Genomic DNA, 18,382 nt, shown 5'->3' on the forward strand with positions numbered 1-18,382 from the left:
CCATCCTCTTCACCCTGAAAGCTCTTTGGCTGTTTGGGTCGTATTTATGTTTTGGGTCGTTGTCCTGCATTTGGCTGAATCTGAGGACACAGACCGCTAATGTATACATCTACCTTCATGCTGTTGATTCTGTCAGCAGTGAAATCATCAATAAGTACCAGAGTGTCAGTTCCACTGGTAGCCAGACGTGTCCAAGCCACAACAGAACCAGCTTGGACACATAAAGTGGTGGCTTCAACAGCTTTGAGCTGTTTGCTCATATTTTATACACACTGTACTCTATTTCATCAAACCTTTGTTTCCTTGTGTGTGTTTTTGTGAACTGCAGCCTGGCCCTTATGTTTTTGAGGTTTACCCGTAGATTGTTTCTCGAGGTGAGTCCTCTGAGGTTCTGGTCATGAGTTCTTCTCTTTATCATTGACGAGGAAACATGTCAGCCAACATCATGAAGAGCATTTTTGACTTCTTTAAATTTTCTTTAATAGCAATTTTTTCCCCATCTACAAGAATTGTCCTCCACGGCCTCCTGTACACACTTGCTTTTTTGATAATGTGCCCAACTGTTGAACTGGATTTACAGCTGGTTTTCACTTGTTTGGTAACTCTTTTACTCTTAGACATATTTACTATAACTTCAATTCAATTGGAATCCCAAAACCCTGTCCTGCTTCTGACCTCAATTTTGCATGACATAACAAAGAAACTTATTGTCTGTACTGTATATTAGAACACAATAATTGGCAGATATGGTAAAAAAAATCAAAAAAACTATCAGCAGGTTCTAGCAGCCTGGGATGATGTGAAGTCTCAATAGTGGCAAATCATAAAGTATAATGTTAGTTGCATATTTTTTGCGAAACATTACTCCTGGTTTATTGTCAAGACAACAGCAGTATATACATCTGAAGGAAATATTCACATAACTTATATTTAGTCTGAAAGGGTTTATAGATTGTTAGTCCATTGTATTTGTGAAGCTTCAAAAACAGATCTCAGAAGTATTTTTGATTTGACTTTGACTGCCAAATAAATGCATGTGAGAGTCTACATTACCAGTTTGTAACACAGGCTTCCTGCTATGTTAGGTATCTTTTCTCAGAATCAACAAAGTTATCAGTCTGCTTCTATTGAGTCTGGAGGAAAGGCTGAGTAGTGTAAACTGAAGGACAACTAAACTCCACTGAGCATAGCTGGTGGATAGTTCAAGGCTTAGAGAAGAAATAATGTTTGAGAGATTCATATACTTTTTAAACATTTAATATTCATTTCATTTCATTTTTTTTTTTGCTGACGCTTTTATCCAAAGCAACTTACAGTAAGTGCATTCAACCATGAGGGTGCAAACCCAGAACAACAAGAATCAAGAAAGTACAATTTTTTTCAAGAAAGCCAAACTACAAAATGCTATAGGTAAGTTTATTTTATTTTATTTTATTTTTTTATTTTTTTATTTACGGTATAGTCAGAAGAGATGTGCTTTTAGTTTGCGGCGGAAGATGTGCAGACTTTCTGCTGTCCTGATGACGTTGGGGAGCTCGTTCCACCGTTTAGGAGCCAGGACAACAAACAGTAGTGATTTTGTTGAGTGTTTAGCTCGCAGTGAGGGAGCAACAAGCTGATTGGCAGAGGCAGAGCAGAGTAAACATATCATTAACTTACTTTCAAGTCATCCATCTCATGTAAATGAAGGACTGCTTCTATTTTAATTGATACAACACCTCCTGTATAGACTCTGCTGCAGCTGTTCTGCCTTAGTTCACTATATATATATATATATATATATATATATATATATATATATATATTAATGGATTCTGACACTGCTATTGAATGTTATTTTCTTATTTCTCTTAGGGTTAAACATGTGCGTCCTTTTCCATCATTATAGTTGAGGCCTTCACCTTAAGTCCGTTTTTTACATCACATGGATCTTCAACATTTGACCCTGACAGAGTCAGTTTTCATTGGTCAGTAGCAGTTTCTGTTTGCACTATAACCATCGATGTACAGACGACTCTTGATTACCTTTGATACTAAAGAAAACTGAAGAGCAATGACCACAAGGGCAGATCACATTGACAAATGTCACTGCACACGTCCCAGAGGTGCAGCGGCCTGGTTGGTAACCAGTTTATTCCAGTAAGTTTCTACATTTGAAACAGAGATAATATCCTGAAATAATACTACGGTGCTCATTGTTCGGTTATGCAGAAAAACAGTGAACATAACGGATAATGAAGAGTTACTATTGATTAAATCTTTTAACCATCATATTTAGACTATATATTATATATAATATATATATATATATTATATATTATATATACTATATACTGTAAATCACATGAAAATGGAAAAAACATATTCTCTCAATTGTTACTTTGAATTTCACAGATTTTTTTGGTCTAAAAGATCATGTCTGTCAACAGTGTAATTTAACCAAGTTGTTCACATCATCATCATGCTTAGACAAAACAGAGGTTGTGGTAATGTTGGTGCAAAACAATTCTTACTGTTCACCAAGGTCAGCAGAAATGTGACGCTCCATTTTAGCACTGGACAAATTGGATTGGACAGAAGTTTACAGACTGATAGGATTATGCGATGTTAGCAGAGCCTCATGTAGATTTGCTTTAGCTCATTTGCTGAAATACAGAAATGCTAACTCAATGCATATGTTTTTCTACGTTTCTGTACATTTACTCATCAGCTCAGCTCATCAGACAGTTTACAGTCAGCCTGTATCAGTGTTCATAGAATCTAAACTTGTGCATATGATGCCCCAAAGCGACATTTAGCAACCTTATTTACACTTCAGGCCTCAGAAGTAAACCTGAAAAGACCGTAATTAAATGAACAAGTTCCATATGTTGAGAGTAAAGGATGTTTACCACTTATATTGTATGTAATAGCAAGCCAAGAAAGTCTGTGGCACATCTGTAACCAATCAGATGTATCTACCTGGCCAACAGTGAGATAACACAACATGCTAGCTAGTAAACACTGCATGATCAAAGATTTAGAGCGAACCGGCCCCAAATGTTCACTCTGAATTACTATCAGAGCAAACTAGTAAATAATACAGTTTACTGTGCTCATTTTAAGGACTGCCTGTAAGTGTTGGCAGGACTACTTAGTGCAGGACTGTTTCTGAGGGGACTCATTACGGAAACGGCAGCAGCAAGAACACACAGATATTCCCTTTTAGAAATAATCAGTAATATACAATAGATGAGCAAATGTAGGAAGCAAAGAGGGGAGCAGCTAGACGATTATAAGATGTCAGAAATTGAAAACACCAACAATATTATGCACACAGTAAAGGAAAGTGGGAAAGTGGACTGAGCACATTGACTCAGTACAGCAGCAATGTTGCCTGGAATACTCAAAACTGTCTCAATTTAAATTGTTTCTAAACTAAACAGACTCAGTATCCTACAACCCAATATGCACTTTCCGAGGACTACACTACCACACAGAAGAGTTTTGTGGACCCTCAGTCTCCCTTGCTGTGGACTGCTCACTGGGACCTACAGCAGTCTATTGTAAGGCTACATTCGTTCTACTAGAAATGCATCAGCTCTCCTACGGATACACCTGGCGTCAACACGACACTAAAGCCATTAAAACAGAGAAGTTTGGAAATGCTGCTGTCCCCCTGTAGTTTGGAGATGCATGGAAATGATAACAAAGACACTCACAACTGCTTGCTCATTGGGTCTTTTTTGTCACAATGTAGCCGTTGCTGATTCAGAGGAGGCGAGAAGCCTTCACCTTCATATAAGACATCTGTCTTATCCCCTTCTCCCAGCAAGGCATTTTTTTAAGAGATGAGGTTACACTTCTAAATTCTCTATAATGAACCGGTCTACTAAGTTTGTAATTCAAAGTTACTGTATCATAAACATTCATTTACATGTGCATTTAAATGTATCCCAGTGGTGGACATGGCCTATAATGGAAAGTGTCATAATTTATCTTGGTTGCTTCATTTCCTTACAGGATCTTCAGATCACAGAAGTATGTGAAAGTGTTGTATATGTATGACGGCAGAGTGCCAGCGGTGGGGTGTTCAGTCAGTGTAACAGATGGGTTCATGTGGAGGAGGGATTACATCAAGGACTGGATCTGAGCCTGTTTGGTATTTTCATGGAAGAGATTAAAAGGTTAGTGGACAAGATGAGACAGGAATATCTGTGGACTATGATGTTCACACATGACATAGTGATCTATGGAAAGAGTGAGGAGCAGGTTTAAGAGAATGGAGAGTTGGAGATACACACTGGAGGGAAGAGGAATGAAAGGAGAACAATGGAATACATGTGTGTCTGAATGCTGAAATGATGGAAAGACAGAATATTCCTTCAGAGGTTTTGGATTTAAAAAGAAGATGCCCAGATGGATGTAAAGTTGTCTTGCAAGACTGCAGGAGGCTCATATTTTTTTACTTTGTGTTGTTACTTGAAAATTCTTACAGATAACACATCACATTCCACATACTGTCCATTGCTGCAGCTCGTCTTTAAGCCTCTGTCGGAAATGCATATGTGATGTCAAGTGACATCAATTATTTCCAGACGACCAAAGAGGCGTTTCAGGACCTTCAGGAGCAGTGTTTTCTGTGGGGGTCGGAGTTCCTTTAACTGTGTTCTTCGGGCTTTTTAAATATGCAGATCTTTTACTTACACATAAAACCTACATAGTACATTAGTCAAAAGAAAACATTAAAAAGCATTTTATGTCTCCTTTAAATCATGGACATATGTAACAAGTCCAAATATCTATCTAACACTCTGCAACAGTCACAACTGAATAAGCAAATGAAGACTCACTGAAGTGTGTGAGCTGGCCCAAGAGATAGCAGCGTACACTACTGTGATGTCTTGTAACAATGCCTGGGAAGTAACAAGTAATTCTGGTGCAGTTTGAGTCCGGTCGACACATTTTGATAGGGCTTTGAGAGAACAGAAAACTAAATATTCAACCTCTCTAATTTTCTAACTGAAAAAGTGGAGGGCAAGTGTTCAGTGACGATAGACTTAAATCTGGCTGTAATAATATTAGTTTGAAAATCAGGATTTGGCCTCAGTTGCTCAATCAGGATTGGTGCATTGACAAAGCTGCCAAATTTCAGACTTGCTTTCCTATAACTAGTGCCACAATATGGCTGTTTTTAGTGATATCCATGAAAGGAAATAATGAGCGATTGAGAGTGTGCAACTAGCAAACACCTTACTAATAACCCTGATGAAACTGAAGTGAACACAGTGCAAGTGCATTTAGGGTGCGTCCAATCAACTATTGCTACTTTGAAAGAAAAGGAAATGGTGCTGTGCCAGACGCACAGTTCAAAAGCTTTGTACTCAAGGGTGTGTTTTGGGAGTACCATGCAGTAAACCAGAGTGCCAGCTCCCATTCCTGTATAACAGTCAGGTAAAGTTGACCTTTAGCAGATTATAAGGTTTGTATTTGCCAGGTAGGGAGTCACTCTCATGGCCAAGTCTAGACTTGGCCATAACAGGAAGGGGCAGAAAGGGCAACTGCTTTAACCCTAACCCTTTCAGTGGTGTTGCCTGGAGGCAGAAAAAGGCACTGGCACAAACTCAAATTTGGAAATAAAGTAAAACTGAAAAGCTTTCATGACAATATTCCATTCACTTTTGAGATGGTTTTTAACTTCAGTTCAGTGTGAGGTAAAAATAACATCATCATTCAAGATTTATCCTTCGCTGCACGACAGATCTATTATTGAGTAAACCTTGTAGAATATCTGACTTCAAACATCTGTGCCTCCGCCTTTTTTGCCTTTCAAAAACTTATTACACTCACATGAATTAATTCAGACCTAAAAAAAATGCAGCCAGAATTCTGCTGTACATCATAGTGAAACTAAATTAAATTTTTAAATTTGAATAAAAAATTTATAATGGTAATGGCTTTTGCCAAAAAAGATGGAGAGAAGGACGGAAAGCCCCCTGCTGTTTCCCACTTTAGTCTGGTGTTGTTTTTGGAGAAGGACAGAAGAGAGTAAGACACACAGACAGACTGATAATATGAAGAGAGAGAAATGGTGTTTTAAAGATTGCTGCTTAGTTGTATTTGAATAAGTTTATGTGTGCAGTGGTACAGACAACTGTATAGTTATTTTACATTTGATTATTGTGCATCATAGAGGATCACCATGCAAGCACAGTGCCATTTTCAAATAATGAGTGGCAGATGGAACCCAAGTCTTTCCTTCTGTCTTTTGATTTTAATAAACTGTATGTAAAACATTGAATGCAAGTGCATTAGTTGCTATAAGAATCACTCGTTAATCCTTTTAGTTTTTTCTGTGTAATCCTGGATGATCGAGTTTTTTATAATAGTTTGACATCATTCAGCATTATTTTGAATGAATGGCTATCATACAATCAAGTGGGTATCACACGTGAGTGGTTTATTGACATTGTTTTCCTCTGGCAAACATCAGAATGTTATCTGAGGGACTTTGTAGCATGACTGTTGGTTTGAGTATGTCGGAAACTAATGATCTCCTGTGATTTTACAAAAACATCTAATGAGTTCTTGATGAGAGAGGTCAGAGGAGAATGGCCTCAGCTGTCAGAATTGAGAGGAAGACTACAGTAACTCGGATAACCACTCTTTACAAGTGTGTTGAGCAGCATCTGAGAATGTACACCTTGTGGTGGATTGTGTTACAACAGCAGAGACTACGTCAGAGTCCAGCTCCTGTCAGGCAAGAACAGAAATTGGATTGTGCAGTGACACAGACTCATCGACACTGACCGATGAAAACTGAAAAACTGATGGATCTCAGTTTTTGCTGAGGCACACATATGGTATGTAAGGTTTAGAATTGTATGTCTCCTTGACACTTGGGTTCCCTTAATGCTGGGTTGACTGAATGTCATTAGGAATCAAGAGCTAACACCCTCCGACCCCATATGAGAGTCAACCCACACCTATGAAAATATACTTTATCCATCGGCCCGTATCCAACCAGACCTACAATCCACCAGCTTTCTATCTCTCTCTCTCTCTTTCACTCCAACCTCACCTCTCAAATACCTCCACACAGTGATCTATAATGTCCTTGTTAGCCTGGCCTAATGCATCATTAACTAGAATAGCACCCAGTTGAACACATTATCCCGCCAAACAGGCTCAACAGTCCCCTTAAATTCAACCAAGCTCCTGAAAATGTCACACACTCATAGATATAAATTCCCTGAATGGGCCTGATTTTTCTTATTAAGATCCATAAATTATTCCCTGGAAAATCGACCAAATCCGTTGTTTATGTGTGATCTTGCTTACAAATTGTAAAATTGCGTACAGAAAGATGATTGATGGATGTTGGTAACTTTTTTATTGTCATCATATCCTGGTGCCTTTATAACCACAATTCACACATCCCCAGGGGGGTTGGGTTCCGTAATCTGGTGCCATTCAGGTTCTGATATATGGCCGATACCTAAGGGACAGAATCACAACGCAGACTTCGGTGCCGGAGCTACAGACTGAAATAGTTGCTCTGATACATACAGCATAGACATCACTGCATGTGTCTAATTACCATTATACTTAACTCTGGTGGCAAAGCACTCTCTACATGGCTCTGGCAGCACAATACATTAGCCTACAGTTTGCCAGCAGCAACCTCGAACCCAAGTCGTAACAACAACAAAATGGTCAAAAGTACGCAGAAGTATTCCAACACCAGGACATGCAGCAAATGTCCGAGCAATAGCTGAGAGCAGGGAGCCAAGCGCTGGGACCAGCTGCTGCTGCTGCTGCCGCCGAGCCCCCGGAGCAACAGCTCGTAGCGTTAGTGGCGATATGCACCTTGTTGTTAGTGATGCTCCAATAAACCACAAGAAGAAAAAGAAGGAAGGTATAGGAACATGACACATTTAATGAAGCACAGGGGTGCTCTGTGTTTGACTGCTAACGTGACTCCATGACAAGCACATCAGTCGGCTGTGTGGGGGTCCCTGACGCCAGCCGTGAGGAGACAATTAATGATGAGTTAGAAGCTGCAACACTTTGCGGTATTAAGCATTGTGACTCCTATTTAATATTGACGTACTGTAGTTGGGTTAGGTTTTATTTTTTACGTGGTCTTCTTATGTAAATTTGAGTTTGGCACTTATTATATATTTAAATGAAGTATTCCTGAATCTGTTAAAATGTTAAGGTGTTACATTTCTACTTCCAATTTCCAAGTTCTCTGTCATTTTCTGCTTTTTTAAAGAAAAAACGTTCTGTCAAAGTTTAGGTACTAGAACCTTTAAAAAAATAGTGTTATGGCACTGGTATTGGAAAAACCCCAAACGATACTCAACCCTTGTTTCCAGTCCCAGATGTGAAAGCAGAGGAACACCTGTGGGATGTGGTGGAACAAGAGATGGCAGCCTCATGACTCATGTCAACATGGAGCAGAGTCCCAGAGGTAAGTTTCCAATATCGTGTCACAAATCATTGAAGCTGTTTTGATATCAATTTACTCTTCAACATATTTCTGTTACAGGGAGTAGGAGGGAATCAGGGAGTGATTTCAGACTTAGTCTCAACATGCTGTATATGCACTGTATGTCAATGAGGTGTGTGCTGTGAATCACCCAAATACTTCTAATTATCAAACAAGCAGAACACATGTTGATTGGATGCTTCTGGTAGATCCTAATGCAACATTTAGAACAAAAGCAGATACATTATTCTGGGGAAATGAGGGGGATGCTTATTCCATTGTCTCAAATAGAATCACCTCAGCCCTGCCCTCTTATAGAGTTTGTTTGTTTTAGGTTAATTAACATGAGTCATATCCAGTAGCAGTTCATAGCAGTGTCTTCAGACCACTTGACTTCTGCACACGTTGTACTTGGTAGAAGCTCCTTTGGCAGCAATTACACCTCCAGTCTTTTGGGGCAGGCCTATACAGGCACTGCACACCTGGAATTTGGCGGTTCATCTCATTATTCCTGGCGGATCCTCTCAGGCTCTGTCAGACTGGATGGGAAGTCTCTATGAACTGCCAGGTCTCCCTGCAGCTGTTATATCAGGTTTAATTCTGGACTTTGGCTGATTCGCTCAAGGACATCAGTGTTTTCTTGACTGCCTGCTTCAGGTCATTGTTATGCAGAAAAACGTAGCCCCTGAGTATTTGGCGCTGTTCAGACCTAGTATAAACATCATCTCTAAGAGAGAGAGGGAGAGAGAGAAGGGTTGAGGGAATGTGCCAAACGCAGCTTTACAATCAGTCAGGTGATTAGCCTGTTGTTTTGTGGAGTTTAAATTTGTGTCTGATCAAATAAAGTTTTTCCTCGTGCTCTCTGTTCTATTAATGTCATCTGACAAATTCCAAGCAGGCTGTCATATGCCTTTTTCCCCTTCTTGCCCAGTTCTTGCCAAAACTGATCAAAACTACACCACTCTCTAATATTTGTAAAAATAAAACAATCCACTGTTTTCATGCTCTGCCATGTTTTGTATAATACTCTCCCCTTGATGATCTGGTTTGTCTTATTTTAACATGAGCTGTGAAATCAAATGGTTTCAGGGGTGGAGCAGACTCATAGTATCTTATGAACAGACACAGGTTGGTCTTAAATAAAACCTTTTCAGTGTTCAATACATTGTATTTTTAAATAATATTGCAACAGTGGTATGAGCAACATTGTGCCTCTCTGTAGATTCATTCATTGAACATTTCCATATTTGATGTAAAAAAATGATTTATATATTTTGGTTGGTGTATTTTTTATTATTTTTCAAATCAAGTGAATCAGACATTTGGCAATTGTAATTGGGTTGTTGATTGAACTGTATTTTTATTTTTATTTTTACTTTGACCATGTCTCAAGTACAGTATACAGTCAGTAAAATACATTTAAACACTATAACACTATAAAGACATGGGACTGACACCTGTAAAACATGACAAGAAAAACTGGTTCTTTCCAAGTGCTCTGGAACACTTTGATGCTCTAGAAACCTTCTGATTCCCCCTGAAGAACCCTGCATTTTTTGGTTGGGGAATTAAATTTAAAAAAAATTGTTTTTCAAGACACAGAACTTTGAATAACCTTTTGGAACCATTTCTCAAACGTTTATTTTTAAGAGTGTCAGCTATTATCTGCTGCAGATCATAACATGTCTAACGCGCATGAATCTATAGGACCAGGCTAAATCATGGTGTTTTTCTGTCATTCTTACCTCAGAATAATTCAATGAAAAATACGTGATAGAACTGAAAAAGAAGGAGGGAAAAGAAGAGGGTGGTGGGGGAGTCACTGAGCACGGGGCTGGGGGAGGAGAGGGGGGAGGAAGGAGGGGACACAGGCGCTGCTCCACATCTGACGTCAGGGTCTTGCTCCAAAGATAAAGCTTCATATGAAGTACAATGTTCGGTCGAGAAGAGCGGCGGACCTGGAGCGGTCCGGCGGCGCTGAGCACCTGAGGACGCACCTGATCCTCCTCCGTCTCCCGCACAAACTCTGGAACAGCCGGCGGAGCGCAGAGGGAACCATGGGCGCAGCGTGCCTATAAACACGGAGTTTCTCTCGGGGGGAGATAGAGGGGAAAAATGGGAATGGCGAGTGAGGATCTGCTCGTGACTCTGCAGATACTACCTGGTTTCTTTTCGAACTGTCTCTTCCTCGTCCTGTACGACTCCGTGGTGCTGGTGAAGCGCGTCGTGGCGCTGCTCAGCAGCTCCAGGTCCGGCGGCTCCGGAGAGTGGCGCCGCATGTTGACCTCCGCGGGACTCCGCTCCATCTGGAACAGCTTCCTCCTGGACGCATACAAGCAGGTGAGCTTGTGTCTGTTGTTAATGCTGCTCACTGTGACTTTATATAACCTCACGTCTGAGCTCCCGTCGGTATGACCTTACGACCTTTAGGACCACGTCTTCAGGAAAGCCGTGCTTCTAGTTGTTTGGAGAACTCCAGGTTTATTTGTTTCTGCGCATAAATTCTATAAAGACCAGCAGTCACGAGGTTGGTTTTATCTACTTCAGATATATTGTGCCAGATGTCCAAAATAATATTATATAAATTGACCCCCCCTAGCTCACACACACTTAAAGAGTCTGACCTCAGGAAGTTGACTGTGACATCATAGTTCATCCGTCGGTGTCTCTGTGATGTCACTGTGTCTGAGTTGCTCTAGCTGCTGACATTCAAGGACTCACAATTGCTGATATTCCCAAACAAGCTGTGGTTACTTTGCTGTATAAATATTGCAGTAATACCTCAGCTCTTGATCCACTGATTACATTACATTACATGTCATCTGGCAGACGCTTTTATCCAAAGCGACTTAGATTTAGTGCATTGAAGGGGGAAAGGAGGCATATACAAAATAAATATATATTTGAAAGAAAACCAATGTTTGGATAGATGACAGATCACCAGCTAAGCACAGATCTTACTTTCACCTCATTCCCTCTTTAAAAAGGACCTGATGTCTGGGAGGTATTTTTATTAAATTACATCACATTACATATCATTTAGCTGACGCTTTTATCCAAAGCGACTTCCAATAAGTGCATTCAACCATGAGGGTACAAACACTTCAAAAAACTACAAAGTGCTACATGTAAGTGCTACATATACAGTAAGTGCAACTTGACTTAGACCATCTTCTTAGCCAAGGTGTAGTCGAGTATTCTCACCACAAATTGTTAAATATTTATAGTTCAACAGTTTCTAATGTCACATCATTGAAAAGATCCTTTCTAGACAAACTTAATACCTCCAAAATTTAGATTTTGGAAGTATTAAGTTTGTAAAATTTTGTATCCAAAATTTAGATTTTGGAAGTATTAAGTTTGTCTAGAAAGGATCTTTTCAATGATGTGACATTAGAAACTGTTGAACTATAAATATTTAACATTTCAGATCCACCACCATTCATCACCTGCTCCTCCACTACACCATGTATGGTGTAGTCTGATGTTAAGGGTTGCCAGATCCTAGTTCAGTATCCCCCTCTCTTAATCAGGATATCCAGCATTTTGCAGAAATCAAATGGAAAATATATTGGTATTGGAACAATTAAAAAAAACCTTGATATTAACATTGGTTCTGACAAATCTATGCCCATGATCACAAACATCCTCAGACAACAACAAAAACAGCTTTATGTGTTATGTCAGTTTTTCGTTCACCCAGTTTCCTCATCAGTATTTTTGTCTCCTGTATGTCCCTTGTGAGGCTCCAGGAAATAAAAGTCTTACTGGTAAATCATCGGTTGCACTTATCTGGCTTGGCACTTGGCAACTAGTATTAAACAATGGTGGCAACATGCCAGCATCTTTATGCATGAGATACTGAATCATTCAACTGTTGCCAAGTTTGAAGTCATAAATTGAAATACTTGAAACAATGAGGATATAGCTGCATTGCTTTGGCAGGAAGCGCAAGTTCTTCGTCAGACATATTGATTTTAATGTTTTAAACTGAATAAATCAAGAGTAAAGTTACACTTTCAAAGTGCAAATTTATTTTAGTTAAAATGCCCTGACTTACTTTTCCTTATCACCTCTGTCAGTTCAGTTGAAGTGAGTTCCTTTTATGATTCTGATAAGCTGATGGAGTTTGGCGCTGTCAGTCCCAGCCACCAGTTGGGAAGAATAGAAAAAAAATGTTGTGTTCATACATCCTTCCAAGATGGTAGCTCCACTGCTAACCTTGTAGCTGTGCTCCTTTTTAATGAGTTAAATCACCTTGTGTTAATATTGGATTTTTTTGGGGGGGGATGAAACTGTATTATTGAGTAGGCTGAAAAAGACTGGCCCAATCTACTTCAAAAGGAGGCTAAAGGGCATTGGCCTTGGCTCCTCAGTCCCTCTACAGGTGTGTGGTGGCTGCAGGGAGGGACACGATTTTGGGGCCTTCTTGTTTGCATTGTCTTTTTAATTGTATCTGCTTTATATCCATATAACTGTTAGTAGAGATTAGCCAAAGTCTTGCTTGGATCTAAAACAACTTCAAAAAAGTCTTACAGAGTGTGCTTTGTGTGGAGAATCGTTTGACTTGTGTCTTATCTCTCCATTTCAACTGCATGTCTCATGTTGCTAGTCAGACTGAATGGCAAACGGATGCGTCTTGGCCTGGATATCCGCTGTCTACACCAGAATTCCCCAAATTATTGGCCATTGCCCCCAGAGGCTTATTCTTTGTCAGATGATAGCCAACAACCCCTTGATGCTATGACACTGGACTTTCTCCATCTCACTGAACAGTTAGCTGCAATGATTGCTTTTGTTTCGTATCAGGGCATTGCCACAACTTCGGCCAACTTGGCTTCCTTTTTTATCATTCAGATATGTGCAGTCGTATTCTTATCACTACACCCTGGTCACGTACACATTTGTCTAATAATTAACTTTGTTAATTGTGCTTTAATGTGGTTTTTTGATTGTATTATTGCTATTGACATGAACCAGAGCTGAGAACCAAATTTTGTTCCCTGTCACTTATCCATGTTCTGGAATGACAATATAAACATCCTTGTCTGAAATAACTTTATCCATCAATATCCTTAGATCTGCTTGATGTGTGCATTGTGTGAGGTAACATTAATTCCAATATATGTCTCTATAGGTGAAACTTGGCTGCGAGGCACCAAACTCCAAGGTGGTGAAGGTGCCAGATGGCCTTCGGTGTAGCAACATCAGTAATGTGACCAATGTGCCAACTGGTGCCAGGATGCGAAAGGGGGACGACTGCCGCCTTCTGGATTTTGGCTCATCAGATCGCCCTCTGGTGGTCAACTTTGGCTCAGCCACCTGACCCCCCTTCATCAGTCACCTGCCAGCTTTTCGACAGTTGGTGGAGGACTTTAGTGATGTGGCGGACTTCCTGTTGGTGTACATTGACGAAGCTCACCCATCTGATGGCTGGGTGGCCCCTCCTATGGGCTCCCCCTCTTTCAATGTACGGAAGCACCAGAACTTGGAGGAGAGACTTGGAGCAGCGCGCAATCTCACTGAGCACTTCTCACTGCCACCACAGTGTCACCTGGTGGCAGACTGCATGGACAATAATGCTAATGAGGCTTACGGTGTGTCCAATGAACGAGTGTGCATAGTGCAACAGAGAAAGATTGCCTACTTGGGTGGTAAGGGGCCTTTTTTTTACAATCTGAAGGATGTGCGGCAATGGCTGGAACAGAGCTATGGTAAACGGTAGGTGTAACCAAGGACAAGTACAGACGAGGATATTTCCCTTTTTTTGAGTTGGGAAATAAGATGTCATTCGGTTTTATCCAAGCACAAAAAGGCTTGAATTTGCCTTTTTTTTTACTTTTGAAATAAGGCCAACTTTTCCCACACCAGTTTGTTCAAACTGATATGAACGTGTTAAAACTTGTGCCACCTTGCATTGAACTAGGGAGCGTATTGATTGGAAGCCTCATGAGAAGATGCTTCATCTGTATTTATGCCTGCTTTTGTTGGTTAATCATATTTTACATGATTTTCACTGGAAGTATAAACCAAATAACTGAAGTAGGGAAGAACTCAAAGTTCATATTTTATAAATATGCTTGTCAAAAGAATAGGTTTTTAATTAATTGATGGATGTTTTAATATTTGAATATCTTTTTCGCTGTGGTCTATGTTCTTATGCACTATTTCAACATCTTAATTGTATGTCTAATCTTTATCTAACCTCCTTACTCTCTGGATAAATGTTAATTCATACAGTATGACTTGTCCATCTGACAGCTCTTTTTTTATAGTGCCTATAAAAAGTGTTTGCCCCACAGAGGTTTTTATTTGTGCAATACTGAATCATTGTTGATTAAATGTGCTTTTTGTGATACAAAAAACAGATAAAACGTGAAAATGGATCAATTCAATTTAAAGCAAGTATTCACACTCTCTATGTCTAGCTATTGGTAGGCTCAGTCTCACTGGACACTGCTCAAGCTCTGTCAGTTTGTATGAGATCACTTGAAAGCAGTCCTGTTTCAAGTCAAGCTACAAAGTCCCAGCTGCTTTGAGATTTGGTTTAGCACTGCCCGCTCACAGCAAAGAGGTGCCCAGCTCCAATGGTTTGGCCAGGGGCATTCCTGTCATGATTTCCCCATGTCGACATAGGTTTCGCTGGGTATTCCGGCTTCCTCCCACAGTCTAAACACATGCAGAATGGAGTTAGGTTGATAGGAGACTGAATGGTTTGTCTCTGTATGTTGGCCCTCAAGAGGATTAGCAATATACAGGAGATAATAAATAGATGAAAGTTATTCTCTGTGTAGGTTTGTGAACATGCTTGGGTGTTATTGACTGCAAGCAAAGAAAAGTTTAACTTTTCTGTAGGCTGCATCAGGTTTTCCTCTAGACCTGAACGCTCTGGATTTTTAAAGCAAGCATGTGCTGGCTACTGTCCTGCCTCCTCTTCTCTTTCTACATTTCTCAATGATTTGGTCCTAGATGTGGTCTCTCTCTCTCTCTCTCTCTCTCTCTCTCTCTCTCTCTCTCTCTCTCTCTCTCTCTCTCTCTATATCTATCTATCTATCTATCTATCTATCTATCTATCTATCTATCTATATATATATCTCTCTCTCTCTCTCTCTCTCTCTCTCTCTCTCTCTCTCTCTCTCTCCCCCCCCCCCCCCCCCCCCCCCCCCCCCCCCCCCCCCCATCCTCCATCCTCCCCAGTGTTTGACTAACCAGAATTTGGTTGTAGTAAGTAAGGTAAAACCCCCTGACTATATTCAGTTGATTCCATTTCTCTGATTCTGTAGCTTCTAAAACCAGTAGGCTGCACCTCTCATGTTTTAGTTATGTCCTATTAAAGAGTATGAATACTTGTATGTATGTATTTTGGTTTTTCTTTCATTGTAATTAATTCAGATAATTTTTTGATGGTTTTTTCTGTGCCACCTCAGTCAGTGTCAAAAAAGTCACATTAAACCTACTATGATTCAGTGTTGTGAAACAATAAAACAAAAACCCTATAAAGTATTCTTCCCAGGCACACTGAATTAGTCCACACTAATGTTTGGTAACATCATGTCCCGAACATTGAAGTGAAGAAATCCTTTTACTTTGCATGTAATGATGGAAGACTTTACCTTCATGTATTGACTGAATTGGATTTAGAAGTTAACACTTTTTCTGCCTGGTTTGTTTTCTGGAAAACTCTTTTCCAGCCCAGGAAGTTTTCCTGTCTGGTCCAGCAAAGACGTGGTAGGAAGGACTGACACCAGTCAACAGGGTTTCATTCTGCGTGTGGTTAGGTTAAGGTTGCGAGACGCTTTGGTTAAGGTGAGGGAAAGATGATGATTTTGTTTAAATATTGAGAAAACAATCTCCATCAAACCGGCATTGACCCTCCCCACCAGAAATTTCCCCCCAAAAAAGCATAATTCACAATAATTGATCAGCACTGTCAGCTGCTTGTCGATCCACCACAGACACATGTCCAAACTCTACTTGAACCGACCCGGCACACATATATTTTCCAAGCTTCACCCAAGCCAACATGGGCCGTTCTGTATCATGAAACTGGTTATCAACTGGCTCTGTTATCGTGACAACCGAAAGTGATATTCAACAAGGTGAAATGACTAGAATAGCATTAGAGGCTTTAGAGGCTTTAGAAAACCGATAAATAAATGCAAAAATTTATGGTTGCATGTCTGTAACATAATGTGAGTCGAATGATGGAGGAGATTTATCTTGATATGTGATGCGAGAGGCTTGACCGTTATTCACTGGAAATATACAGTGTGCATACTATTTTCCTCACAAAAGACAACAGAGGGTTTTGTTTCCATTTGTCATCTGTTTCCTTGCCTTGGTCTGAGCTGCTGTGATAGAATAAGAAAGTAAAAGCATCAACACTGTCAGGGAATCTGTGAGGTGTGAAAGAGTCTTTGCACAATTAAAATGAAGCTATAATCATTATTTCATAGTTATTCAATTGGGTAAACTGTCCGTCCATTTGTTACAAGCTCAATTTTAAAACCACAGTGGACTCAGAAAGCCTAGAACAGCAAAACAATTACACTGCTCTATGAACACGTCTAATGCTCTTTCTCACTGTCACTTTACTGGTAACTCTTTTGTCCCTGTCAGGACCCTGTAGTAAAGGTGACTGGGGTTTTTTCTGGTTTGGATCTGACTGGACCATAGTTGGGCTGTGAACAGGTTTTGATCTGAGCCTCTGAAGTTGCTGCTCCACAGTAGATTAGCAGTGCAGCACAGGTTACCATGGTGATTCACAGTCAAAAGCAGCTTCGTGATACTGGAAAATCCAGAGATTAGAAGAGTAGCCCAGAGAGGGATAACCTTAATCCTGCTTTGTGATGCAGGCCCCTAGTCCAAAAATGACTTAAGCACAAATATAGACAGAAGGCAAATTCGGGTGGTAGCTTGATGGTTCAACAATTGAGAGTTGAAATGTAAAATGATGTTGTAGAAACTCATCTTAAAAATAATTAAGTAGAATTTCATCACATGGGCAAAGATCACCTCAATTTTGTATTCACTTCACTGTCTGAACTTGCCTTAGAGACACACAGATCAGGACCCCGAGCTGGTTACTATGTTGTTAGAAACTGAGTGGACCTGTCAACACCTGTATGATACACTTTCAAATGTCTTTTATGTCTTAAAACTGAACAAACGTTTTATGTGGTCTTCTGCACAGATTTGAATTATTTGGATTTTGATGACATCAAAGCGCTTCATGTTCTTAAATATTGAAATATTCTCAACATGTTAAGATTGACTGTTGGAGGTCTGTTAAGTGTGCGTGGTTATGTATGGTTGAGATGGGTACAGAATGTGTGAAGCTCTGTCAGTCAGTGTGTAGCATTGAAGCTCCATTGGAAGCACAGATGCTTTGTTCTGGTCTCAGAGACAAAGGTGTGCAAATGAAAACCTTTGGCGAAAGAGTCGACGACTCAGCCTCTGGTCGGATGTGAACTGCACCTGGTCAATGAGACACAGAACCATTACATCTGCTTTCACTGTCAGTGCGCTACAGTATAGACCTACATCTCTGTAAGTGATACACACAGAACTGAAAACTTCTGTTCTTTTGGGCTTTTTTCATTCCTGCTTAGTGCAATGTTTTGTTTTTTCTAGAATGTCAAAGGAGAGAAATAAAAGGAGAGTGTTTGCTGCCAAAACGGTTTCATATGTTGTCTTTTTATACAAAAGAGATCTTACATGTCAGAAGCAAACGGAGAAGCTTCCAGGGCAAAATTGAGAAAACATTTCTCCAGCAAATCATAAAAGTTTTTAGTGGCCACATATGAGTTTTTTATCATAGTGCAAGGAACCAAGGATGCTTCACATATTTAAGGGACATTGACATATCTAAGACGAAGGCAAGGTAGTGCACAAAAGTGTAGTGTTTTT

At 40.0% G+C, this 18,382-nt stretch overlaps 1 protein-coding gene and 1 long non-coding RNA gene across 2 annotated transcripts; both read left to right on the plus strand.

Annotated features, from left to right (window-relative positions):
- The first annotated feature begins 10,308 nt into the window (after window positions 1-10,308).
- On the plus strand, window positions 10,309-14,772 carry dio2 (iodothyronine deiodinase 2). The gene is made up of 2 exons (XM_034575872.1): window positions 10,309-10,813; window positions 13,611-14,772. The coding sequence occupies exons 1-2, from the start codon at window positions 10,589-10,591 to the stop codon at window positions 14,196-14,198; spliced, it is 813 nt and encodes a 270-aa protein (XP_034431763.1). The 5' UTR covers window positions 10,309-10,588; the 3' UTR covers window positions 14,199-14,772.
- An 881-nt stretch (window positions 14,773-15,653) lies between these two features.
- On the plus strand, window positions 15,654-18,150 carry LOC117755789. Its single transcript, XR_004612660.1, has 2 exons — window positions 15,654-16,279; window positions 17,165-18,150. It is a non-coding gene; the product is annotated as an uncharacterized LOC117755789 (long non-coding RNA).
- The last annotated feature ends 232 nt before the right edge of the window (window positions 18,151-18,382 follow it).

This window comes from Hippoglossus hippoglossus, chromosome 22, assembly GCF_009819705.1.
Source record: "Hippoglossus hippoglossus isolate fHipHip1 chromosome 22, fHipHip1.pri, whole genome shotgun sequence".
In the NCBI taxonomy this organism is placed as follows: domain Eukaryota; kingdom Metazoa; phylum Chordata; class Actinopteri; order Pleuronectiformes; family Pleuronectidae; genus Hippoglossus; species Hippoglossus hippoglossus.